The sequence below is a fragment of the Myxocyprinus asiaticus genome, chromosome 39, assembly GCF_019703515.2.
Source record: "Myxocyprinus asiaticus isolate MX2 ecotype Aquarium Trade chromosome 39, UBuf_Myxa_2, whole genome shotgun sequence".
Classification (NCBI taxonomy): Eukaryota; Metazoa; Chordata; class Actinopteri; order Cypriniformes; family Catostomidae; genus Myxocyprinus; species Myxocyprinus asiaticus.
In genome coordinates, this window is record NC_059382.1 from 30822140 (window position 1) to 30849033 (window position 26894).

General features: G+C 39.0%; 1 protein-coding gene across 2 annotated transcripts in view; it reads left to right on the top strand.

Moving 5' to 3' along the window:
• The window catches only part of LOC127430324 (mitogen-activated protein kinase-binding protein 1-like), a 65759-nt gene that overhangs the window by 27371 nt on the left and 11494 nt on the right, over positions 1-26894 (top strand). For both annotated transcript variants that reach the window (XM_051680054.1, XM_051680053.1), the window contains exons 13-27: positions 7739-7864; positions 7961-8031; positions 9902-10023; positions 12248-12323; positions 12452-12563; positions 12690-12753; positions 13112-13234; positions 13449-13585; positions 19372-19433; positions 19530-19790; positions 19928-20082; positions 20309-20430; positions 21099-21218; positions 25217-25328; positions 25540-25642. In XM_051680054.1, coding sequence (XP_051536014.1) covers positions 7739-7864; positions 7961-8031; positions 9902-10023; positions 12248-12323; positions 12452-12563; positions 12690-12753; positions 13112-13234; positions 13449-13585; positions 19372-19433; positions 19530-19790; positions 19928-20082; positions 20309-20430; positions 21099-21218; positions 25217-25328; positions 25540-25642 — 1766 coding nt within the window. The remainder of the gene's footprint in view (positions 1-7738; positions 7865-7960; positions 8032-9901; positions 10024-12247; positions 12324-12451; positions 12564-12689; positions 12754-13111; positions 13235-13448; positions 13586-19371; positions 19434-19529; positions 19791-19927; positions 20083-20308; positions 20431-21098; positions 21219-25216; positions 25329-25539; positions 25643-26894) is intronic.

Genomic DNA, 26894 nt, shown 5'->3' on the forward strand with positions numbered 1-26894 from the left:
GCTGGCCTACAATGCCCCATGGGCATAAAAGCTAATTTGATCAAGAATATGGTCCTGCCATAATTTCTGAAATTTCTTTCGATCTTGGCATAGTGTGCTTCTGAGTGAGACCTTTTGGCCAACTTCATGCTGCTGAAAATGTTCTGTTTAGGTGTTGATTTGATTGAACAAGGCTGACAGTAACCAGGCCTGTGTGCCAATGTTGATTGTAAAGGGATTCAAGGTCACTGCCCCTGGGAGGATGTCCTCAGCTTCTAACACAGCGCCTCATTCCATTCTTTCAGGGAACCAAGGTTCTGAAGTAATCAAGAAGTTTTACAGCAGGGGAACTCTTAAAGTTCCAAGAGGTCCGGTCTCTACATTTCCTTCCCAGCAAATGTCTGGATAATATGTAGCTTACATGGTCAGTAGTTATATGGCTAGGCAATTATGTATCTGTTTTTTTTTATTTATTTTTATTTTTTTATAGTTTTTATAACTTGCCTTGTTGACAGCAATAGTACTTTGTAAAAATAAATTAATAATCCTGATGAGGCCCAGGGATGGCTAGCGGGGTCTGAGAGATCTTTTCTATCAAAAGATTAAAATATTCCATCAAGACTTCATCAGTCGAGGGCACTTGGATGTGAATATTAAAAGATAAGATCAACAGTTTGTTTTGAAACTGAATGACAGCAGTCCAGTTTTGTTGAAATATTTTTACATTCAGAATCTATAGCTACAGTTGTGCTCAAAAGTTGTGCTGAAATTTTGGCATTGATTTTGAAAATATGACTGATCATGCAAAAAAAACTCTTATTTAAGGATAGTGATCATATGAAGCCATTTATTATCACATAGTTGTTTGGCTCCCTTTTAAATCATAATAATAACAGAAATCACCCAAATGGCCCTGATCAAAAGTTTATATACCCTTGAATGCTTGGCCATGTTACAGACACACAAGGTGACATGCACAGGTTTAAATGGCAATTAAAGGTTAATTTCCCACACCTGTGGCTTTTTAAATTGCAATTAATGGGGGGTCACGTGACGCCATGCAAGAAGCAGATGTGTGAGCGACGAGCTCTGCGCACTTTGCTAAATTTTTTTATAGTTTTTATATTATAATCTGGTGAAATTTGATACACCCAGTTACACATTTGCTCTTTGAGGCAAAACATGGCAAAGAAGTCAAAATCCTCGGGTTCTGGAGACATTAAAAAAACGTACGTGTTCAGGATGAAAGCCCCGACAGGCCTACAGACCGGGGACTCGATTTGGATGGCGCGGCCGGAGAGGAGATCCAGCGTCAGTTGTCCAACATGTCGGTGATGTTGACGAAGGTTCTTGCTGACTTGGAGGATCTCGCTGTAATACGCCGATCGTTTACGGCGATGGAAATAAATTTTCCGAGATAGATACAAGAGTGACTGATATTGAGAGACTAATCGATTTTCTGGAATCTTAGGAGAGGGAATTAACCACTAATCCGCCTGCGACCAAAGTTGGTTTGGAACATCTCCTTGAAAAGCTTGAAAATCTTGAGAATAGAAGCCGCAAGAATAACGTTTGAATTGTTGGAATTCCTGAGCATGAGGAGGGCAGAGATATGGTGAAATTCCTAGACGAGCTTTTCCCAAGTCTGCTCGACATAACAGGCCACAAGCTGGAAATCGAGCGAGCTCACAGATTTGCTGAGGGCGATTCTGGCTAGATTTCTGAGATCATCCGATACAGATCTTGTTGCGCCAGGCGAGGAGCAAAGGGAAGCTTTCTTGAAAGAACCATAATATTTTCTTATTCCTGGACTTTGCGAGTTCGACACGAGAAACGCGATCGGTTCAAGGAATGTAAGAAACTCTTACATCAGGGAAAGATCACTTTTGCTCTGATGTTTCTGGCTAAACTGAGAATAGAAACGAAGGACGGTCGCAAAGTATTCACATGTCCCAATCAAGCAATGTCTTTTATAGGATCAATGGGTGAGTAAACCATTGGGTGTTTCTCATGTGAGTGGGTCGACTCGCTGTACTTACTCTGGCTTTTGAGGAAGCAGGGTGTCATTTTGGTTTCTTTTTTCTTTTGCGTTGGCTCTGCCGAGTGGCTGGAGCTTGTTTTGTGAATAACACTTTTCCTTAAACTTTTGCCTTGATGAAAGATCACTTTTGCACTGAAGTTCCTGGCCAGTTTGAGAGTGGACACTATAGATGACTGCAAAATATCTACATGCTCACACAAAGGATGTCTTTTATAAAGCTGACGGATTGTTATTCATGGTATATACTTTTATGCGGCCTCCGAGTGAATTGACCCGACCATCCGAGGAACCGGGATGCCTGTTTTGTTTCTTTTTGTATTAGTTCTGCCTAGTGGCTGGAGCTTGTTCTATTGAATAACACTCCTTTGGAACAGCTGTGGATTAATCTTTTCTTTCTTCGTGCTTATTCCTCCTGCTGGCTGTAGTTTGTTTTGTTGAGTATTTTTACGGGACATTGGTATGATTACATCATCCGTTGAACTCATAACAGCCGGCTCACTGAACATATCTGAATGGTTTTATATCAGCTGGAATTTGTTTTGTGGAAGATCACACCTTTTGAGACAGTTCTGTGAATGAATCTACACATTCTTTGTGTTCATTCTTCCTATTGGCTGGGATTTATTTTACAAAATGACAAATTTGTGAGGCAGAATTGAGCAATCCGATGGCAAAGTGGCCGTGGGGGCTCGTGGGCGTTCATGGACCTTTTGAGTTTAGAGGGATCATCGTCGGTTGGCCCTTTCGTGCGTGGGGTTAATGCGCACGTTTTTCTTTTTTGTTCAGGGGGATGTTCGGGGTTTGATTGTTTCACTAATGGGGAATGTGGTCTGTATAATTTTGTTTTTGAGACAATTTATTTTTTTCTACTATATCAAAATGTCAAATGTTAATATGAGTGTACTATCTCCACATGGAATGTAAATGGGTTGGGGCACCCCATAAAATGGAAGGTTATTACTGTTCTTAAACGTAGGAAATATGATATAGTGTTTCTTCAAGGAACACATCTCTCCCCGCAGGAAGCTGGAAAATTTGGGAAGATAAGGGGTGGACTTGTTTTTTTTTAGTGCTGGCTCAAATAAGAGCAAGGGAGTCATTATATTGATTAATAAACATCTACAATTCAAATGTCTCAAACAGACTAAAGATAAATTAGGGGGAGTCATTATTGTTTTAGCTGAAATTCAAGGGCAAAGGTTGGTTTTGGCTAATATTTACGCACCTAACGCTGATGATCAGGGCTTTTTTATAGATCTCGAAGGGATGCTGCAAACTGCTGGCACCTCTTATGTTATAATATTGGGAGGAGACTTCAATCTTTTGATAGACTCAGTCCTTGATCACAGTGAAGCAAAAGTGTGCAAGCCCCCTAGAGCAACACTGACGCTTCACAGGATGTGTAAAAATCTTGGTCTTACGGATATTTGGAGACTTTTGAACCCATCTTGTAGGGATGGGAATTTTTTTTTCATCAGTCCATAAAATTTATTCTAGAATAGATTTTTTTTTTTTGATATCCAAATCCCTCATTTCATCTGTTGTTGATTTGCTCAGTTGGAAACATCTTAGTCTCGGATCATGCCTTGGTGAGTTTAGAGATGTTGCCACATAGAGAAAAAGAAATCATATAGTTGGCACCTTAATGTGTCCCTTTTGCAAAATCCTGATTTCCAACAAATGTTAAAGACTGAAATCAGTGTTTATATGGAGACCAACTGGTCCTCAGTATCCTCTGTGAGTGTGGCTTGGGAGACACTTAAGGCGGTTCTTAGGGGTCGGATCATACAGTATGCCTCATTCATCAAAAAATCCTAAGCACGAGAACTCGTGGAGTTGGAAGGGAATATTAAAAATGCAGAGGCAGAGCTGAAGCGCTGTATGTCAGCTGATGGCCTCAGAGAATTGACCCGATTGAAATATAGGTATAATACTATTTTGTTGCGGAAAGTGGAGTTTTGGTTATTCAGGGCAAGACAGTCATACTTTGAGTCAGATGACAAAGCAGGGAAGCTTTTGGCTAGATATATAAAGCAGAGAGAGTCTCTTTCTATCATTCCCTCAGTGAAATCTGCTGGTGTTGAAATTTTTACCTCAGCCATTGATATTAATAATGCCTTCAAAGAGTTCTAGCTTGATCTTTATAGTTCCACGTCTTCATCTACTGATGAAGATATTAGAAACTTTGTGGAACCATTAGATCTTCCTAAACTGATGATTGAGCAAATTTTCTTGATTCTGAGATAACCTTGGAGGAGCTTGACAAGGTAATTAAGTCCCTACCTACTGGCAAGGCTACGGGGACAGATGGTTTTGCCGCAGAATATTTTAGATCCTATGCTACAGAACTGGCTCCACTTTTGTTAGAAGTTTATACTGAATCATTAAAGAATGAAAAGCTTCCTCCAATTTTGGCTAACCGACTAAGTAAGGTTATGGCATCTCTTATAGATCAGGTGGGATTATTCGGGGCCATAGCTCTTCTGATAACATCAGGTGTCTCATCAATATCATGTGGTCTGTAGCGAATGATCAATCTCCGGTCGCTGCCATCTCACTTGACGCCGAAAAGGTGTTTGATATGGTAGAATGGGAAGATTTTGGAAATGTATGCATTCGGGAGTACATTTATTGGTTGGATTAAGTTACTTTATAGACACCCTGTTGCAGCGGTACAAAAAAATGGATTAATTTCAGATTATTTTACTTTGGATAGGGGCACTCGGCAGGGCTGCCCTCTTTCCCCTTTATTTTTCTGTCTTGCCATGGAACCATTAGCAGCCGCGATAAGGGGGGAGGATGATTTTCCAGGGGTGGTGGCGCATAAGCTTCTGCTTTACGCAGATGATATTTTATTATTTGTCTCTGAACCTACTAGATCTATGCCTTGCCTCCACAAAATTATTAATTCCTTTTCCAAGTTCTCAGGATACAAAGTCAGTTGTTCTAAATCCGATGCTTTGGCTCTGACAGCATACTGTCCAGTAACTGCTTTCCAGCTGGGCGTCTTCCAATGGCCCAAACAGGGCATTAAGTATTTGGGGATTTTATTCCCAGCAAATTTGTCTGATTTAGTTAGAGTTAATTTTTACCCTTTAATAAGATTTTCGAGCGATGTGGGCAGGTGGGCTTCATTACATTTTATTGATTATTGGGAAGGTTAATGTAATTAAAATGAATTCTATTCCAAAATTTAACTACCTGCTACAATCTCTCCCTGTAGATGTCCCCCTCTCTTATTTCAAGCAATTTGATAGCATTGCAAAGTCCTTCATTTGGAACGGTAAATGTCCCAGATTGCATTTTAATAAGTTACATAGGCTGATTGATAAAGGAGGGCTAGGCCTACCCAAGATTTTGTTTTATTACTATGCGTTCAGTCTCAGACATTTGGCTTATTGGTCACTTCCACCTGAGAGAGCCCCTCCCTGGTTTGTTATTGAACAGGCAGTTCTTGCCCCTATTTCGCCATTACAAAGCATCTCTATCAAACTAATCGGACAAGTTACACCCCGTTATTTCGCATTTACACTCGGTATGGACTAAAGTGTCCAGATTGTTTAAATTGGACACTTATTTAAATGTTGCCTCGAGCATATGGCAGAACCCAAGATTATGTATTGGCAAGTCCCCTTTCTGCTGGCCAGAGTGGATTGTGTGGGGGGTTGCTACACTCGGTGACCTATATGAAAGTGGAGTGTTGAGATCGTTTGAAAACTTGGTCCAACATTTTGGGATCCCCAGACCTCAGTTTTATAGATATTTACAATTGCGCCACCTGCTTTGTACTATTTTTGGGAGTAGCACACCCCCACTAAGGAGGCAGATGCTTTGGAAGAGGTGATTGCGGCTTTTGGAAAAGGTCATGAGGCATCAGTGTACTACTACCTGTTAATTCAGAGTATGGGGGATGGAGCTTTAACTTTTAAGAGATTATGGGAGAAAGATTTGAATTTGGTATTGGAGGATGGAGTGTGGACTAAGATTCTGAAAAATGACAAGTCTGTATCTAGAGATGCAAGGGTTCGCCTTATTCAGTTCAATATTTTTCATAGATTCTATTGGACCCCCTCTAGACTGTTTAGGCTTGGTCTTAAAGACACACCTACCTGCTGGCGATGCCAATCGGAGGATGGAGATATAACCCATGTTTTTTGGGGGTGCATTAAGATCCAAGGGTTTTGGTTGAGAATTCAGAATTTTGTATGTGATGTCTTGGGCACTCTGGCTTCGTTTTGCCCCAGACTCTGTATTTTGGGAGATGGGGCAGAAATTAATATGGAGAATAAACATGTGGAGGATTGGGTCCTAACCTGTGTTATGGTCGCCAGGCAGGTGATTTTGAGGAGTTGGAAGTCAGTTGGAGCACCCCCCTTTCAGGAGTGGTGCTCAGAGATGGGGAGAGTGGCAGCCTTAGAAGAGGGGTCTTATAGAAGACTAGGGAATCCGGATTTGTTTGTAAGAAAATGGGGTGGATATTTAGCATTCTTGGAGGGTTCTCGGGAGGAATAGTGGAGAGAGAGGGGTAATTGTCTTTTTTTTTTTTTTTTTTTTTTTTTTTTTCACAGGGCTGTTTGTTGTGGGGTTGGGGAGGAGGAGGAGGGGTGGTAGTGGGTGGTAAAAGTTGATTTTGTGTATTTATAATTGTTTTGTTTTCCTATGTTTTAATAAATAAAAATGTTAATCATAAAAATAAAATAATCGATCTTTAAAAAAAAAAAAAATTGCAATTAGTGTCTGTGTATAAAGTCAATGAGTTTGTTAGCTCTCATGTGGACACAATTTGAAAAGCCACAGGTGTGGGAAATTAATCTTTAATTGCCATTTAAACCTGTGTGTGTCACCTTGTGTGTCTGTAACAAGGCCAAACATTCAAGGGTATGTAAACTTTTGATCAGAGCCATTTGGGTGATCTCTGTTATCATTATGATTTAAAAAGGAGCCAAACAACTATGTGATAATAAATGGCTTCATATGATCACTATCCTTAAATAAAAGACTTTCACAGTTTCTGCCAGGGTATGCAAACTTTTGAGCACAACTGTATGTATGGGACATAGGAGGCCTTTTGACAGATAAAATACTGTGGGTTCAGGGTTGTCCCCTGAGGAAAAAATTTATAAAAATGTAAAAGCCTGAATGGACCATTTTTTTTCTATTTTCCTTAAAGTGAGAATCTACTAACAACAAACAAACAATTCACATAACAGTGATGCGTTAAATATCTGTTTGATTAATTTAAGCATAAATAGGCTTTCCTTGCCATGATGACATCTCTGATTAATTTCACAAAATTAGAACAATCTGTTTGTTTATTATGAAAGGCTCGTAACATGCTGATTAATGAAGCTAAATTTAGAAGGAAAAAAACGTTATAGTTAACTTGTCCTGACACAAACCTGGGTTAGCTGAACCGGCTGAATCACACATCAGACAGATGAAGATAGTTTTACTTAATTTTTGTTTTCTGCAGTGTGTTTAATTGAAAGATACCAGTATCTGTAGTGGTGTCTCCGCTACTGTTGTTAAGATAACCACACCTGCAACTCGTAAATTAGTAAATTAGGCTTTATGCGGCGCCTCATGTCTATAGCGGTGAGAGAGGCAGCGCGCGGAGCGGGAATAAAGTGAGTAGTGCTGAACGTGCTTTATTCCCGCTCTAGAGAGAAATATTTCAGTGTATATATTACAGTGTATATGAATTGTTTTTTTTGGTAGGCTTGCATCTCTTGGCCTCAGCGAGTCGTGATAGACTCATTCATATCTTTGACATGGACAGGAACTACAACTTGGTACAGACAGTTTACGACCATTCAGCCTCCATCACCGCTATCAAATTTACAGGTGAGTTAACAGTGGGGAATAATTGAGCAAAATCAAATGAGCAAGAGTGCTGCAGTTCTGAATATTGTATCACATGCATAATATGTATTTTTGTAGGGACCAGTTCAGAGGTTTGTATGGTCAGCTGTGGTGCCGACAAGAGCATCTACTTTCGATCTGCAGAGAAGGTGACGATATCGTGTTTATCTTTTGTTTTTGTTAATTTTTCTTATCTTTCCCTCTAACAAAAAGCACAAAGGTAGCACTAGGGTAAATAGTGTGCCTTGAAGTAGAAAAAATTAAACATCTACAGTGGTGTGAAAAATTGTGTGCCCCCTTCCTGATTTCTTATTTTTTTGCATGTTTGTCACACTTAAATGTTTCAGATCATCAAACAAGTTTAAATATTAGTCAAAGATAACACAAGTAAACACAAAATGCAGTTTTTAAATGAAGGTTGTTATTATTAAGGGAAAACAAAATCCAAACCTACATGGCCCTGTGTGAAAAAGTGATTGCCCCCTAAACCTAATAACTGGTTGGGCCACCCTTAGCAGCAACAACTGCAATCAAGCGTTTGCGATAACTTGCAATGAGTCTTTTACAGCGCTGTGGAGGAATTTTGGCCCACTCATCTTTGCAGAATTGTTGTAATTCAGCCACATTGGAGGGTTTTCGAGCATGAACTGCCTTTTTAAGGTCATGCCACAGCATCTCAATAGGATTCAGGTCAGGACTTTGACTAGGCCACTCCAAAGTCTTCATTTTGTTTTTCTTCAGCCATTCAGAGCTGGACTTGCTGGTGTGTTTTGGATCATTGTCCTGCTGCAGAACCCAAGTTCGCTTCAGCTTGAGGTCACGAACAGATGGCCGGACATTCTCCTTCAGGATTTTTTGGTAGACAGCAGAATTCATGGTTCCATTTATCACAGCAAGTCTTCCAGGTCCTGAAGCAGCAAAACAGCCCCAGACCATCACACTACCACCACCATATTTTACTGTTGGTATGATGTTCTTTTTCTGAAATGCGGTGTTACTTTTACGCCAGATGTAATGGGACACACACCTTCCAAAAAGTTCAACTTTTGTCTCGTCAGTCCACAGAGTATTTTCCCAAAAGTCTTGGGGATCATCAAGATGTTTTCTGGCAAAAATGAGATGAGCCTTAATGTTCTTTTTGCTCAGCAGTGGTTTTCACCTTGGAACTCTGCCATGCAGGCCATTTTTGCCCAGTCTCTTTCTTATGGTGGAGTCATGAACACTGACCTTAACTGAGGCAAGTGTGGCCTGCAGTTCTTTGGATGTTGTTGTGGGGTCTTTTGTGACCTCTTGGATGAGTCGTCGCTGCGCTCTTGGGGTAATTTTGGTCGGCCGGCCACTCCTGGGAAGGTTCACCACTGTTCCATGTTTTCGCCATTTGTGGATAATGGCTCTCACTGTGGTTCTCTGGAGTCCCAGAGCTTTAGAAATGGCTTTATAACCTTTTCCAGACTGATAGATCTCAATTACTTTCTTTCTCATTTGTTCCTGAATTTCTTTGGATCTCGGCATGATGTCTAGCTTTTGAAGATCTTTTGGTCTACTTCACTTTGTCAGGCAGGTCCTATTTAAGTGATTTCTTGATTGAAAACAGGTGTGGCAGTAATCAGTCCTGGGTGTGGCTAGAGAAATTGAACTCAGGTGTGATAAACCACAGTTAAGTTATGTTTTAACAGGTGGGGCAAACACTTTTTCCCACACAGGGCCATGTAGGTTTGGATTTTGTTTTCCCTTAATAACAACCTTCATTTAAAAACTGCATTTTGTGTTTACTTGTTATCTTTGCCTAATATTTAAACTTGTTTGATGATCTGAAACATTTAAGTGTGACAAACATGCAAAAAAATAAGAAATCAGGAATGGAGGCAAACACTTTTTCACACCACTGTATTATACTCATGGTGTTGTGGTTGGCCTACTACGCCACCCATCCCTAATTGAACTGTATTTTTTTTTCTTCCATTAATTAGCCTTCAATATCAGCTTACCACTTTTTGTTTGTTCTGTCTCTTCTAAAAGACCTCTGAGGGTTTGAACTTCTCACGATCCCATCATATAGTGGAGAAGACGACTCTGTATGATATGGACCTGGACGCCACGTGCACGCACACTGCCATCGCATGCCAGGACCGTAACATTAGGTAAGGCTTTGTGTTAGATGCACAGACTTTTTTTGTGTTGCTTTTCCTTAGTTGTAATAAAGGCAAAAGCAATTTGGACCATAACTACTGAAGCGTTAGTCACATAATCAATCTTATATCATTGGAGTCCTTGGCTCAAGAAAAATAAAATGGCTAACTTTTTCCCGCAGGATTTTTCACAAAACCTGTTTTTTTGTAATTAGTCCTAGGCCGTTTAGTCGATCGGAACAAAACCAGTGCAGAAAGATTCTCTGAAGTCCCAATATCAATAATTATCAAATAAATATTCGAAAACCTTCGATTCGTCGTCACAACGGTACCCCTAAATGTACAAAGTAGACGTGGCCGCTTTTACTTAAATGGTTATGACTCTTAAATGGAATTAGGTGTTGTCTCCAAATTAGGAACACTTATGTAGGAGGACAATCTGAGTACATTTGACAGAAATTGTGCACCCCTGCCACTTGCTGCCGCTGTACTATTAACAAACGTAAAAACGACTAACTATGGAACCGTTGGCCCTATTGATTTGAAATTTTGCATGTAGTGTCTTTGTCAAAGGTGCCCTCAAGGTCTGAGGACAGTCACATATCTTGAAAAACATGGCCAGCATCGACCAATCAATTTTCAGCAGCCATTAGATTAAAATTTGATCAGAATGAACGTGGTAGGCCTATTTGTCTCTTGTCCAAAGAGGTCTGTGCAAAATTTGAAAAAGATTGGCCACCGGGAGGCACTAACACATTTTACATGCGTATAAATTGTCTATACCACGGCATTTAACACAGACATACGTTTTTCACATAATATGATAGATCTCATTCCGTATAACTTTTGCCTCAACAACCGTTGGTATGAATCAAACTGTTCATTAAATATTTGAGAATATTAAAAAAAAAAAAAAAATCGAGCTAGTCCTAGGCTGTTCGCTTGATCAGAAGCAAACCTGTGTAGAAAGATTCCGTGAAGTCCCAATATCAATTATTTGCAACAAAAAAAATAACTGAATGAGATATTTTCACCAAATCTTCGACATTTATGTAGGAGGTCAATATGAAGACACGTGAAAGAAATTGCACACATCTGCCTCTTGTTGACACTACAACAGGCTGGAATGTAAAAAAAGCCATATCTCTGTGCTACCTAACCTGATGGCTCTGAAAATTACAGCACCTTATTGTTTTAGGTACTAACAGACTGTCTAATTAATACTTCGGTCACATATGTTTCTTAAAGGCCCTTAAAAGGATAGTTCACCCAAAAATGAAATTTCTCATTTACTCATCCTCATGCCATTCCAGATGTGTATGATTTTGTTCCATATGCTGTAGACACAAATTAAGATTTTTAGAAGAATATCTCAGCTCTGTAGGTCCTCACAATGCAAGTGAATGGGTGCCAAAATTTTGAAGCTCCAAAATCCACATTAGGGCAACATAAAAGTACTCTAGACGACTCTGGTGGTTAAATCCATGTATTCAGAAGCGATATGATAGGTGTGGGTGAGAAACAGATTAATATTTTAGTCCTTTTTTTTTTTTTTTTTTTTACTATAAATTCTCCTCCCTGCTCAATCAATTTCCACTTCACTTTCACGTTCTTCTGTTTTTGGTGATTTACATCCTTCGTGCAAGTATTTATGAAAAATGACTTAAATATTGATCCGTTTCTCACCCTCACCTATCATATAGTGTCTGAACACATGGATTTAACCACTGAAGTCATATGGATTACTTTTATGCTCCCTTTATGTGGGTTTTGGAGCTAAATGTTTTTGCCACCCATTCACTTGCATTGTGAGGACCTTCAGAGCTGAGATATTCTTCTAAAAATCTTAATTTGTGTTCTGCAGAAGAAAAAGTCATAAACATCTGGGATGCCAGTAGGGTGAGTAAATCATGAGAGAAATTAAATTTTTTGGGTGAACTATCCCTTTAATTGCTGCTTGCAGCTATATATTTTTTTTTATTCTGGTTCTGAACAAACATTTTTTTATATTTAAGGTCTTATATGGTTAAATCCCAGAGATATGGGGCTTTCAATGTAGCTCCATGTGAACATTTTAAAACTATAGTATGCATACCCAATCTTAACATTTTGTGCTGCCTTGGTAAACTTTTTAATCAATTGACATTCCTGGTAATTTATGAAGTATGATGAGCATTGTTAGATCGTCATAGTGTTATATGCATGAACTCTGTTAAATACTGTTTTGCATTTTCAGAGTGTACAATGTGAGAAGTGGCAAGATGACGAAATGTTTCAAGGGCTCCCTCAATGATGATGGTACACTGCTCAAGGTGTGTAAGACGGTGCTAGTCAAATTGTCCATCCTCCAAACATCGTACACAGTTTTATCTGTAATCCCATATGTAGTCAAAAACTTTTCCAGTTTTCACGTGAGTTGTTGTTGTCTGTCTTCTCTCAGGTCCAGTTGGATCCCTCTGGGATGTTTCTTGCCACCAGTTGTTCTGACAAAAATATCTGTATCTTTGACTACGAGTCAGGAGAATGTGTGGCCACCTTATTTGGACATTCAGGTAAGATTAGTGTTTTTTTTTTTTTTATCCACTGTATTTTTTCCCCATGAATACTTATTTTTTTTTTTTTTTTTTACCTCCATAATGTTCATCTAACTTTTACTCTCCCGCCCCTCCTCCGATCAGAAATTGTTACTGGTATGAAGTTCAGCCAGGACTGCAGGCATCTAATCACTGTATCTGGTGACAGGTACATCTTTTTGTTAAATATGTTGTACATGCATACTGCTAAATTAAGACAATACTTTAGTGTCTACTGCTGTAGAAATATGTAATTGGCTTCTCACACAAATGTGCAAAAAACACAGAGGCACAGAAGAGTCACATTAAACTGTATAAAAATCTGGTTAAAAGGGAATATGAACAGCCAAAAAAAAAATAAAAATTATTGCAGAGGGTACAAATTTGTTGACACAGACATGCTGTCTTAAAATATTATGTACGTTTTCAGCAAAATTGAACATTCAATGTGCGTGGGAAAATATATTCACAGATTTATACTTTCACAGACGACAGTCTAATGCGTGTGTGTGTGTGTGTGTGTGCAGCTGTGTGTTTGTGTGGCGGCTGGACTCTCAGATGACCAACTCCATGAGGAAGAAGCTTGCAGAGAAGAAGCAGAAAGCTGGTCTGAGGGTTCAAAGGGCCCCCAGCAAACAACAAGCCATAAGGTACTATCATCTGAGCCCTTGTAAGATCTGATCTCCTTATGTTGCTGTCACACTACAGGTTTTGATGCAGCCCTGGATTACGTGAGTGGGAAAATGTCTGGAGAAAACGGCATGTTAATGAGATTGAATTTGCTGACAAGTGTATATAGTTGTTCAGCATGGCTGCGCATTCATGAAGAATGGTCTTGTAACTGTGGTTTGCATCTGTGTTCAGGAGAGAGACGTACATCGCTGTGCCCTGTAGTGTGCTGCCTCACATGGATGAGGAAGAGGACCACCTGATACCTGAAGAGACTACTGAAGATGTTGGGGAGGACTGCAGAACTCCAGACAGACTCGACTCCACTGATGGTGCGTGGATAGACCATGTCAGCTGCGTTGTTCTTGAGCTGTCTTATGTCAATAATTCACCCAAAAATGAAAATTCTGTCAACATTTACTCAACCTTATGTTTTTCCAAACCCGAATGACTATTCCGTGGAACACAAACGGAGGTGTTAGGCAGAGTGATGGCCTCTGTCACAATAGTGCAAGAGTGCCCGCCCACATTTTCAGCCGTCTTGGTTCTAGAAGTATTTTTTTCCATTCATATTTCCCATAGGGATATCATAAAATCATTAAAAGAGCAACCAGCTCTGAGGCGAATAACAACATGAAAATCAAACAAAAAGACAAAGGTACCGAAGTCCCTTTCAAGGCAAGTCGATCCAATTGGCTGCCATTTTTAGAAAGCTCCCAGTAGGGATGTGCCCGAAGATGAAAACCTTATTCGGAAAGGCACAAATAATGACTTCATACGAATAATAGAAACAATATTCGTTTGACTGATTATCCAAGAAGCACAAAGATAAAGCAATATTTTAAATAAACATATCCAAAATTACAAAGAAATTAGTCTGTGAAGTCAATATTAGTAGCCTACTAAAGTGTAAAACTTAGGAATGAAAATGTGCACAGTGTGATTTTTTCAGATGGGATGGGCACGGTCTCTACTCAGTTTGCGGTCTCTGTTAATTGTGCATGTCTGGAGCTTGTCAAGTGTAACATTAACTAAGACACTACATCATATAGGCTACATTTTCCACTCCTTAAAATGTCTATATTAATGTATCACACGATTCACACGTAATGATTTCCATGTACTCATTTATAAACCAACCTGAGCGCGATGTTAAATTCCTGACCTGAAATGATTTCACAGCAGAGCTCGTCTATTCACCTCTAAAAGTTGACCATTTATTTTCACATCACTTAAGGTAAGTATCTGGTTAAGACTTTATTCCAAAAAAGTTTAAATGCTCCATAAAGGTTTAAATGCTCCATAAAGTCCATCTATTCAGAATATTCCTGCTCAGAAACTGAAACATAAGCAATGTTTTTTTTCCCCTCCCTTTAAACTGTACTAAATTTGAAAATGTTAACGTAACACAATCTTTTCCCACTATTTTACTAATTCTGTACATGTAATTTAACTAAATAATGATGCCCTCTATGTTGAAATATGTGTGCACAAATCAGCCTCAAGTGCAAAATTCCTGATATTTTTTGGACTTTCACCTATTTGTAGGCTATATTGATTTATTCTAATTTCTTTTAATGTTTGTATTTGTATTTAATGTCGCTGCAAAATGTGTGCTTGACATTTCACAATTGCTTGACACCTCGTGCCTCAGTTAAGAACATATTCTACAGTTCACGAGCCTATATACTGTATTCTGCTTCATCTGGTAAGAATTTTTTTTAAATAAAATAATAATATAATTAAATAATAATAGCACAATAATACACAAATGAATATTAATTAGTATTTTATTAGACTATTATTATGAATGGGCATATACAAGGAATATTTTATTTATAGAAACTATACATGAAATAGTTACATTTTAAAAATGGGTGTTTCATTAAGTATTGTCGCACTTCCGGTTTAAGCCCTGCCCACATTCCGTTCTATCTGAATACAGATACCCCTAGCTCCCAGGCAGCTGTTTTATATTGGATACAAGCGGCATAAAAGTACATCCCCTATCTACTTAAATGGAAAAGACCGAAATCTCCTTAACATTTTGTCATGATTACAAAGATCATATTTCAAATCTGCAGTAAAATCTGACAACAATGGCATCATAAAATGTGCTTCGTTAGCTCAGGTCATGCTAAAAAAACCTTCTTTTCAGCACGATCTAGATAATGCGCATGCGCGTTCTCGAGTTGACCCGTGCAATGGGTTGAAATGAAACGGCCTAATCCCTTGACCACTTGGAGCTTGTTATCGCTCTTGCAATAGGACTGATGTCATATTGTGGAATACATAATTGGGTGGGGGTTGATGAAGCGCGATCCGCTGTGATGTCACAATCCAGTTGCATTGTGGGATATGGAGCTGCTTGAAGCATACATGTGTAGGCTCGCTTCTTCATTCAGAATACAGCAGTTGAGTGTTTGTCTACAGAAACTTCCCACGCTCACTTAATGAAGTGGAATGTACTTCCAAAATGGTGGCAGGGATTCCTCTGTGAGGAAGTGCTTAGGAAAGTTAGTGAGTGGATGTTTAAAGTGAAGCCTTAATGTCTTCCCTGAGGGCTTAAACTACAATCCCATGAAGCATTGCGAATTATGTAATCGAATTAGAAACGACATAAAAATATGGAACAATTGATTTATTGCAAAATATTCAGATATGCTATATACAAATATAAATACAAAATACAAATATCTCTGATGGTAGGTCTGTATTTAAAGGTTCATTTCGCCTATGGAAACATAATACTGGGATTTTTACTTCCGGAACCCAACTGTTGTGCTCTTTTTCACTTTTACAGAAAAAAAAGATGTAATGAAAGTGAATGGCGGCTGAGACTAACATCTAAGGTCCCCTGGCTGAGCACAGGCATGGCACTATTTGGATGTAAAAGGGCAATAAAACGCATGTTAATACCAGGTTTAAAGGGATAGTTCACCTAAAACTGAAAATTATCTTATTTACTCGCCCTCATGCCATCCCAGATGTGTATGTCTTTCTATTGTGCAGAACACAAAAGTATTAAAACTATAGTATAGTAAAAATATTTCAACTCTGTAGGACCGTACAATGCAAGTGAATGGTGATCAGACCTTTTGTAGCTCAAAATCACAAAGGAAACATACAAGTAATCCATATGACTCCAGTGGTTAAATCATATCTTCTGAAGTGATATAATAGGTGTGGGTGAGAAACGGATCAAAATTTAAGTCCTTTTACTCTAAATCGCCACTTTCACTTTCAGAGGTGAAAGTGAAACTAAACGGGTACCACAAGTGACTTTCAGATATAAAAGTGGAGATTTAGAGTAAAAGGACTTAAATTTTGATCTATTTCTCACCTATTATATTGCTTAAGAAGATATGGAATTAACCACTGGAGTCAAATGGATTACTTGTATGTTTCCTTTGTGATTTTGTGCTACAAAAGTTCTGATCACCATTCACTTGCATTGCATGGACCTACAGAGTTGGGCTATTCTTCTCAAAATCTTAATTTGGGTTCTGCAGAAGAAAGTCATACACATCTGGGATGGCATACAGTTGTGCTCCAAAGTTTGCATACCCTGGCAGAAATTGTGAAATTTTGGCATTGATTTTGAAAATATGATTGATCATGCAAAAAACTGTCTTTTATTTAAGGATAGTGATCATATGAAGCCATTTATTATCACATAGTTGTTTGGCTCCTTTTTAAATCATAATGATAACAGAAATCACCCAAATGGCCCTGATCAAAAGTTTACGTACCCTTGAATGTTTGGCCTTGTTACAGACACACAAGGTGACACAAACAGGTTTAAATGGCAATTAAAGCTTAATTTCCCACACCTGTGGCTTTTTAAATTGCAATTAGTGTCTGTGTATAAATAGTCAATGAGTTTGTTAGCTCTCACGTGGATGCACTGAGCAGGCTAGATACTGAGCCATGGGGAGAAGAAAAGAACTGTCAAAAGACCTGCATAACAAGGTAATGGAACTTTATAAAGAAGGAAAAGGATATAAAAAGATATCCAAAGCCTTGAAAATGCCAGTCAGTACTGTTCAATCACTTATTAAGAAGTGGAAGATTCGGGGATCTCTTGATACCAAGCCAAGGTCAGGTAGACCAAGAAAGATTTCAGCCACAACTGCCAGAAGAATTGTTCAGGATACAAAGAAAAACCCACAGGTAACCTCAGGAGAAATACAGGCTGCGCTGGAAAAAGATGGTGTGGTTGTTTCAAGGAGCACAATATGACGATACTTGAACAAAAATGAGCTGCATGGTCGAGTTGCCAGAAAGAAGCCTTTACTGCGCCAATGCCACAAAAAAGCCTGGTAACAATATGCCCGACAACACCTTGACACGCCTCACAGCTTCTGGCACACTGTAATTTGGAGTGATGAGACCAAAATAGAGCTTTATGGTCACAACCATAAGCGCTATGTTTGGAGAGGGGTCAACAAGGCCTATAGTGAAAAGAATACCATCCCCACTGTGAAGCATGGTGGTGGCTCACTGATGTTTTGGGGGTGTGTGAGCTCTCAAGGCACGGTGAATCTTGTGAAAATTGATGGCAAGATGAATGCAGCATGTTATCAGAAAATACTGGCAGACAATTTGCATTCTTCTGCACGAAAGCTGCGCATGGGACGCTCTTGGACTTTCCAGCATGACAATGACCCTAAGCACAAGGCCAAGTTGACCCTCCAGTGGTTACAGCAGAAAAAAGGTGAAGGTTCTGGAGTGGCCATCACAGTCTCCTGAGCTTTATATCATCGAGCCACTCTGGGGAGATCTCAAACGTGCGGTTCATGCAAGACAGCCAAAGACTTTGCAATGACCTGGAGGCATTTTGCCAAGACGAATGGGCAGCTATACCACCTGCAAGAATTTGGGGCCTCATAGACAACTATTACAAAAGACTACACGCTGTCACTGATGCTAAAGGGGACAATACACCGTATTAAGAACTAAGGATATGCAGACTTTTGAACGGGTCATTTCATTGTTTTCTTTGTTGCCATGTTTTGTTTTATGATTGTGCCATTCTGTCATAACCTACAGTTGAATATGAATCCCATAAGAAATAAAAGAAATGTGTTTTGCCTGCTCACTCATGTTTTCTTTAAAAATGGTACATATATTACCAATTCTCCAAGGGTATGCAAATATTTGAGCACAACTGTAAGTAAATGATGTGAGTTTTTTTGGTGATCTTGCCTTTTTAAACTGGGTCATATTGTCTATCCCACACAATTGAAGTCTAAGAATGTGGAAGTATATTTAAAGGTACTTTCAGTAAGATTAAGCAAGTAGTGTTCCACTGGTCATGTGATTTTAACATGGCAGCCCTAATTAGGCCTCTCTGTGTAATAAAACAGCTTTTGTAAGGTTACAGATATGAATGGAGTCTTCATCGCATGTGTGTGTGCTCATGATTTTATACATTATTCAAAATTGCAATTCATGTCTTCGAGTAAAACCTTTTAATGAGGAAAAAAATACTCTGTGCAACTTTGAAGGGAACATGACCTGCCTCCATTTTTATTATTTTAATATGTTCCTTGAGGTTCACTTATAATAAAGTTTTAAAAAGTGATATTTGTAAATCATGATCGTTTTCCACCCTCATTCTGACCCTCTGTCAGAAACGGTCTGTTTTGCTGCTGCTGCTTGAAGACTTGACTGTAAACGCCCACTGTTTTGATTGGTTCTCTGCTCTTGACTGACATGCTCTCTCATTACCATCTCACTGCTCACCACTACTGGGCGGGGCTAAGGACGTGATGAGGTAAAATAGGCATTGATGAGTTGTTATGGAGGCGGTCAGATGCAAATATCTTCCATGCATATGTGACATCACAATGTGGAGGAAGTAGAGAACGAGTCGTTTTCGCAGCTTGGTTTCAACAAATGCTCTTTTTGCAGTGAGGAGGAAGTTTTGAGTTCTAAAACTTTCAGTATGTTTTAATGGTACAGTGACCTCTTATATGTCAAAATATCAAGGAAAATTTGATTCCTCGTGTCTTGACCCCTTTAAGTTGGGTAATACAAAAGCTTAATTTATTGTATACAGTCAAAAATATGATTTGATTTGCCTTGACCTGTTCTGCATTGAATTATGTTTTAGACTCTCTGGATGCTGTGGTGCTCCAAACCAATGGCAAGATGCCAATGTGGGTCCGCAGACTGGTACGTATCTTTAGTCAATATTGTCATAAATTTGAGTGTGTGCGTGTTCTTGCCAAACCTTCCACCTATGACACATGAATCTCCTGGATGTTACAGGGTGGAGGATGCGAAAATGATGATGGAGGTGGCAGAGCTCAGTACCAGCCGCAGGGGCGCTGGGCGGTGCAGTCAGACCCGTTAGCCATCCGTACAGTCCTGGAGATGAAGAGTATGCAGCTGCCTCTCTCTCACACCCCCAGCAGAGCCATGGGCGAGGAAGAGTTTGAGGAAGACTCTCGCTTCCACCCGCAGAGTTTGGACAGTCTGCTGGATGAAGACATCGATGATGATGATCTAGAGGAGGATAAGATTTGCAGTGTATGTTTTGTGTAGGCCCACATACCATCCATTCCTATAACTACATAACAGTGTTTCAATTTCAAATGATCCAGTATCCCGCATAACAACTGTGTGTATAACTGTCAAGTCTGAAAGTCTTTGTCTGTGTGCTGTAGGCTTCCAGAGATGGGTTTAGCTCTTCGCTCCAAGGAGCAGATTTTCTGCAACTCCCACAGGGAGAGGAGAATTTTGGTCCTGAACTCAGCTCACCAGAGAAAACTGGCTACATTTTGTACCCAGCAAACAGCACTGCCCTGTCCACCGGAGAAGGGTAAACCTCTTAGAACAACCAATTGAATATTTGGCTCGGTTCATTCTCCATTTAGGAAATTAGTGCATTTACAAGTGTGAAAACAGCCATGTAATGTTCCCTAAATACTTTGTCAAGTTTACTCTGCGTACAAAGTCCAGTTTGAACTGGATTACATATAAAGTCTAAATCCCTGGTAGTCAGCGTTTTCCGTTGTCTGAATAGTCCTGTGTTTTTCTTCCTGCAGAGAGTTTGATGTTAAAGCTCTGTGTGAGGAGGCAGCTGGCGACCCTGAGGAAGAGGAGCTAAGCCCAGACAGCGCTTGTTCAGCCGAGAGCCCAGCCTCTCATAGCGATCAGCCTCATGACCGTGAGTTACATTACATGCTAAGTTCGAAGTGCTATAGTCAGAGGGAAATTATTTAAAGGAATAGTTCACCCAAAAATTTAAATTCTCATTTTCTCACACTCATGCCATCCCAGATGTGTATGACTTTCCTTCATCTGCAGAACACAAATTAAGATTTTTAGAAGAATATTTCAGCTCTTTAGGTCCATACAACACAAGTGAATGGTGACCAAAATTTTGAAACTCCAGTAAAGCACACAAAGGCAGCATAAAAGTAATCCATAAGTCTCCAGTGGTTTGATCCATGCCTTCTAAAGCGATCCAATCAGTTTTGGGTGAGAACGGACCAAAATGTAACTGATCGGATCGCTTCAGTAGACATGGATTAAACCACTGGAGATTTATGGATTACTTTTATGCTGCCTTTATGTGCTTAATGGAGTTTCAAAGTTTTGGTCACCATGTGCATTGTATGGACCAACAGAGCTGAGATATTCTTCTAAAAATCTTCTTTTGTGTTCTGCAGAAGAAAGTCATACACATCTGGTATGGCATGAGAATGATCAAATGTTTTTTGTTTTTTTGGTGAACTATTCCTTTTAAGGTAGTAAAACATGCCAGAAGTGGCTTATACCTAAGAGTTGGAGTTCTTTTAAAAGTCCATCTGCTGATTATGGTTGTTTCTATAGAAGACACGGACTCACTGAGTCAGGTGAGCTCGACAGGAAGCTCAGGAGTTGAAGAGGATGAAGAAGAATCTGGAACGCTGCTTCACCAACACTTTGACACTCTGGGTGTGGCCACTAATGGTATAAGATGTTTGCAACTTTATCTCTTACTGGTCTGAGATGTTATACTATGCGTTAAAGGAATAGTTTACCCAAAATCAAAAGTTGCCATTATTTGCTCATTTGCTTGTTTGCATAATCTAGGGCTTCCACAGAGACAGGGGTTTATTTTCTGATGACATCTATTTCAGTGATATCTGATAAACTGTAGGGACATTTTATGCGTGGTATTCCATAAATTCTTGCTTTCAAGATCACCTAGATGGAGCACTATGGAATAGACTGAAATGCAGGTTTCACTAGGTGTGTTTTCAAAGTTTAACTTTTAACAGGATACAGTGGCTTAAAAATGCAGCGCTTGGTGCAAGGCGCAACGTAATGGTCAAGACATTCATTCCGAGCATGTTTGAATAGAAAAAAAAAGAAAAAGCGCAGATGACTCAAAGAAAGCCTCCTGTGTGAACGGCCCTTTAAGCATACTGCCACAGAAAACCAGTTTCATCCAGTGTCTTTTATAATAAAATTCTACGTTTTTTTTTCCGTTCCTTCAAAAGAAACTGAGTGCGTTAATGCATTAACTCAGAAAACATTTTTGATTAATTGGGATTAAATGTTTTAATTGATTGACAGCCCTAATTTGTTTTTGTCCTTTTTGGAGCTTGACATCCGTAATTACTGTAACCTGTCTGATTTTTCTAAATCTCTCCTTTAGTGTTTCATTCAATAAGAATAACAGCATATGGATTTGGAACATCATCAATAAAGAGAGAGCATTTTTATTTTTGGGTGAACTGTTCCGTTAAGGGCTTTAACAAATGTGTTATGCTTGGGATATTAATATTATGTAGTGATCGACCGATATTTATTTTTTATTGTTTTAAGGCTGATGCCGATATCTAAAGAGCAGGGTGGCTGATATAATTCTGATATATTACAAAAATGTATACGGTAAATAAAATGTTCATAAATTTGTTAAAAGTGAATTATTTAATTATTTGAAAGTGAATTCATTCTCTCAACTTTTACTCACCCTCATGCCATCCCAGATATGTTTTGATTTTCTTCTGCTGAATACAAAGAGATATATAGTATGTGTGTGTGTGTGTGTGTGTGTGTGTATATATATATATATATATATATATATATATATATATATATATATATATATATATATATATATATACAGGTGCATCTCAATAAATTAGAATGTCGTGGAAAAGTTCATTTATTTCAGTAATTCAACTCAAATTGTGAAACTCGTGTATTAAATAAATTCAGTGCACACAGACTGAAGTAGTTTAAGTCTTTGATTCTTATAATTGTGATGATTTTGTCTCACATTTAACAGAAACCCACCAATTCACTATCTCAAAAAATTAGAATACATCATAAGACCAATAAAAAAAACATTTTTAGTGAATTGTTGGCCTTCTGGAAAGTATGTTCATTTACTGTATATGTACTCAATACTTGGTAGGGGCTCCTTTTGCTTTAATTACTGCCTCAATTCGGCGTGGCATGGAGGTGATCAGTTTGTGCACTGCTAAGGTGGTATGGAAGCCCAAGTTTCTTTGACAGTGGCCTTCAGTTCATCTGCATTTTTTGGTCTCTTGTTTCTCATTTTCCTCTTGACAATACCCCATAGATTCTCTATGGGGTTCAGGTCTGGTGAGATTGCTGGCCAGTCAAGCACACCAACACCATGGTCATTTAACCAACTTTTGGTGCTTTTGGCAGTGTGGGCAGGTGCCAAATCCTGCTGGAAAATGAAATCAGCATCTTTAAAAAGCTGGTCAGCAGAAGGAAGCATGAAGTGCTCCAAAATTTCTTGGTAAATGGGTGCAGTGACTTTGGTTTTCAAAAAACACAATGGACCAACACCAGCAGATGACATTGCACCCCAAATCATCACAGACTGTGGAAACTTAACACTGGACTTCAAGCAACTTGGGCTATGAGCTTCTCCACCCTTCCTCCAGACTCTAGGACCTTGGTTTCCAAATGAAATACAAAACTTGCTCTCATCTGAAAAGAGGACTTTGGACCACTGGGCAACAGTCCAGTTCTTCTTCTCCTTAGCCCAGGTAAGACGCCTCTGACATTGTCTGTGGTTCAGGAGTGGCTTAACAAGAGGAATACGACAAATGTAGCCAAATTCCTTGACACGTCTGTGTGTGGTGGCTCTTGATGCCTTGACCCCAGCCTCAGTCCATTCCTTGTGAAGTTCACCCAAATTCTTGAATCGATTTTGCTTGACAATCATAAGGTTGAGGTTCTCTTGGTTGGTTGTGCATCTTTTTCTTCCACATTTTTTCCTTCCACTCAACTTTCTGTTAACATGCTTGGATACAGCACTCTGTGAACAGCCAGCTTCTTTGGTAATGAATGTTTGAGGCTTACCCTCCTTGTGAAGGGTGTCAATGATTGTCTTCTGGACAACTGTCAGATCAGCAGTCTTCCCCATGATTGTGTAGCCTAGTGAACCAAACTGAGAGACCATTTTGAAGGCTCAGGAAACCTTTGCAGGTGTTTTGAGTTGATTAGCTGATTGGCATGTCACCATATTCTAATTTTTTGAGATAGTGAATTGGTGGGTTTTTGTTAAATGTGAGCCAAAATCATCACAATTATAAGAATCAAAGACTTAAACTACTTCAGTCTGTGTGCATTGAATTTATTTAATACACGAGTTTCACAGTTTGAGTTGAATTACTGAAATAAATGAACTTTTCCACGACATTCTAATTTATTGAGATGCACCTGTATATATGAATATCACAGCTCTGTTGGTCCATTTTATGCTAGTGAATGGTGGCCAGAACTTTGAAGCTCAAAGCACTAAGGCAGCATAAAAGTAATCCATACGACTCCAGTGGTTAAATCCATGTCTCCTGAAGCAATGTAATAGGTGTGGGTGAGAAGCAGATCAATATTTAAGTTCTTTTTTTTAACTATCAATCTCCACTTTCACATTCTCCTTTTTGTTTTTGGTGATTCGCATTCTTCATGCATATCGCCACCTACTGGGCAGGGAAGAGATTTATAGTAAAAAAGGACTTAAATAGTGATCTGTTTCTCATTCACACCTATAATATCGCTTAAGATATTCATCTAACCACTGGAGTTGTCTGGATTACTTTTATGGTGGCTTTATGTACTTTTTGGAGCTTCAAAGTTTTGTTCACCCTTCAGTTGCATTGTAAGGACCTACAGAGCTGAGATATTTTTAAAGAAATTCTTCGTTTGTGTTCTGCAGTAAAAAAAAAAAAAAAAGTCATACACATATGGAATGGCATGAGGGTGAGTAAATGATGAGAGAATTTTCATTTGTGAATGAACTATCAGATGCACTGTAATTTTTTTTATTTTTATTTTTTATGTCGAAGTTACTTACATTGGCTTACGCTGACACCTAGTGGCCTGGATACTGCATGATTCAGTTACCAATTCCTTTGTAGAAATTCACTATGCAAAGTAAAACAGGATTAATTTAATCCATAAATGAACACGTTTAAAAACAGGGCAGTTACTGAGATTAAGCTAGTAGTATTCAGCTGGTCATGTGATGCTAACATGGCTGCCCCCATGAGGCGCCCCCGCCCCATGTAGATTAAAAGAGCTTTTATAAGGTTACTGAAATGACTGAACTCTTCATCTCACAAGAGTGGTCATGATTTTATACATGTTTCAAAATTACTATTCATTTATTTTTTTAGATGTAAATTTTTTTTAAATGAGGAAAACAATTACTGAGTGAACATTTAACTTGTGTAGTGTTACATTTATTCAAAGCATCACACAGAACTTTTAACTTTGTCAAAAAAATGCAGATTATTTTAAAAATACAGAATTTTGGCCGATTTATCGGCCTCTGCCTTTTTATGGTAATCCACTAGTATTTTGCTTAACCAAGTTATAGGCCTTTTAGTGTACGACTGCTGCCACTAACAAAGTGCTGAAATTGTGAAATCATTGTTACATGTTATTTAATCTAATCTGCTTTGGTAACTCTCTTGTAGAAAAGTTCATCACTGACCTGAGCAGTCTGCAGCCCAATACAGAGAGTAATTTCCTCAATCCACGTCTTAGTATCTCCACACGCTTCCTCTCGCGCTTTCAGAGCCGCTTCCGGTGAGTCAACATCAGTGTCTGTCCCATACAATTTAATAGAGAAATATGTTTTGAGAGATTACTGTTTGCCTGACATCTCTCAAGCTCCCTCTTTACCTTAGTAAAATCTTAAAAGAAAGAAAAAAAGAGAAATAGAACTAGCTGTGTAATGTATTGTACTAAGATGTAGTGTAGCCTAAATTGTGATTTACATTTGTATCTGCCGTTTCAGCACTACAGGGACTAGTAGCAGTGTTCTTTGCCGGCCTGCAGTCTGCCTTCCCAGTATACCAGATGAATCCAGCGATAGCAGTCAGATCCTGGACAGCATGATGGTATGATGCATGCACAGTATAATAACTAGTGCCTGACCGATATATATTTTTTCAGAGCATATAATGCAGAATACAATGCTTTACAATGGTGTCATAGGGGGGCCTGGGTAGCTCAGTGGTAAAGAGGCTGGCTGCCACCCCTGGAGTTGGTTTGTTCCAATCCCAGGGCATGCTGAATGACTCCAGCCAGGTCTCCTAAGCAACCAAATTGGCCTGGTTGCTAGGGAGGGTAGAGTCACATGGGGTAACCTCCTTATGATCGCCATAATGTGGCGATCACAAGGAGTTACCCAGAAACCACTGAGCTACCCAGAAACCAACCTTCAGAAAACAGTTAAAAAAAAAAGTTTTTATGCAACCCATTTAAAATACTTAATCTATTCCAAATCCGATGCTAAATTCCACTGAAAAGGGGCATTTATCTGCGACCTGCTCGCCTTGAATTATGATCATTGTACATTAAATATAGAACATGACACGCATTCACTGAATCAACGTTAGCGAATATTTAATAGACATATTTATTGAAAACAATTGAATGAATATTGCAGGATCAATGGAACAACCCTAAAAGCCTGTTCTAAACGGAAATCACCAAGTAAAAGTTACTTAACATATTAAAACAGTTAGGACATTTTTGAAAATAATTAATAGGTAGACTAAGCCAAATCTATGAGAGAAAACAAAAGTTGCGCGTATTTCAGGACGTGCAGTCGTGCATTAGCCATTGATCTAATATGACAGCTGTTCGGTAAAGAACGTCAACCAAAAAGTAGCTATAGGATAGAAAAAATAGGCCTGTGATGTAGCCTACAATAACCCTAATGTATTCTAAACATTCTAAACCCGTTAAGCAATCGGCACCTCGTTGAAAATAGCCTTCTTAATAAGCAGATTAAAAAAATGGCATACCTAGTCTAAAACAGTTATTTTCTAGGCTACTTACTCAACAGCATACATTTTTTGATGAGTAAAATTAACACGTCGACATGGTCCGGTGAAAGACGGGACTTGACTCACCTGAGGCGGCTATCCTGCGCTTGAACAAGCCTGCACAGATGTAAAGAAGACTCAAATGTGAAAACATCCTCAGGGACTTTCAAACATTTGGAAAGCCGATTCCCGCATCACCACCGAAGTGATTTCATAACTACTTTGCTGAGTTTACTTGTCTAGCTTGAGGACATTTTCCTGCAGGCGCCGCGAGTGAGAGAGGGAAGCACGCGCAGCCTGAGGTGAAATTAAACTCTGT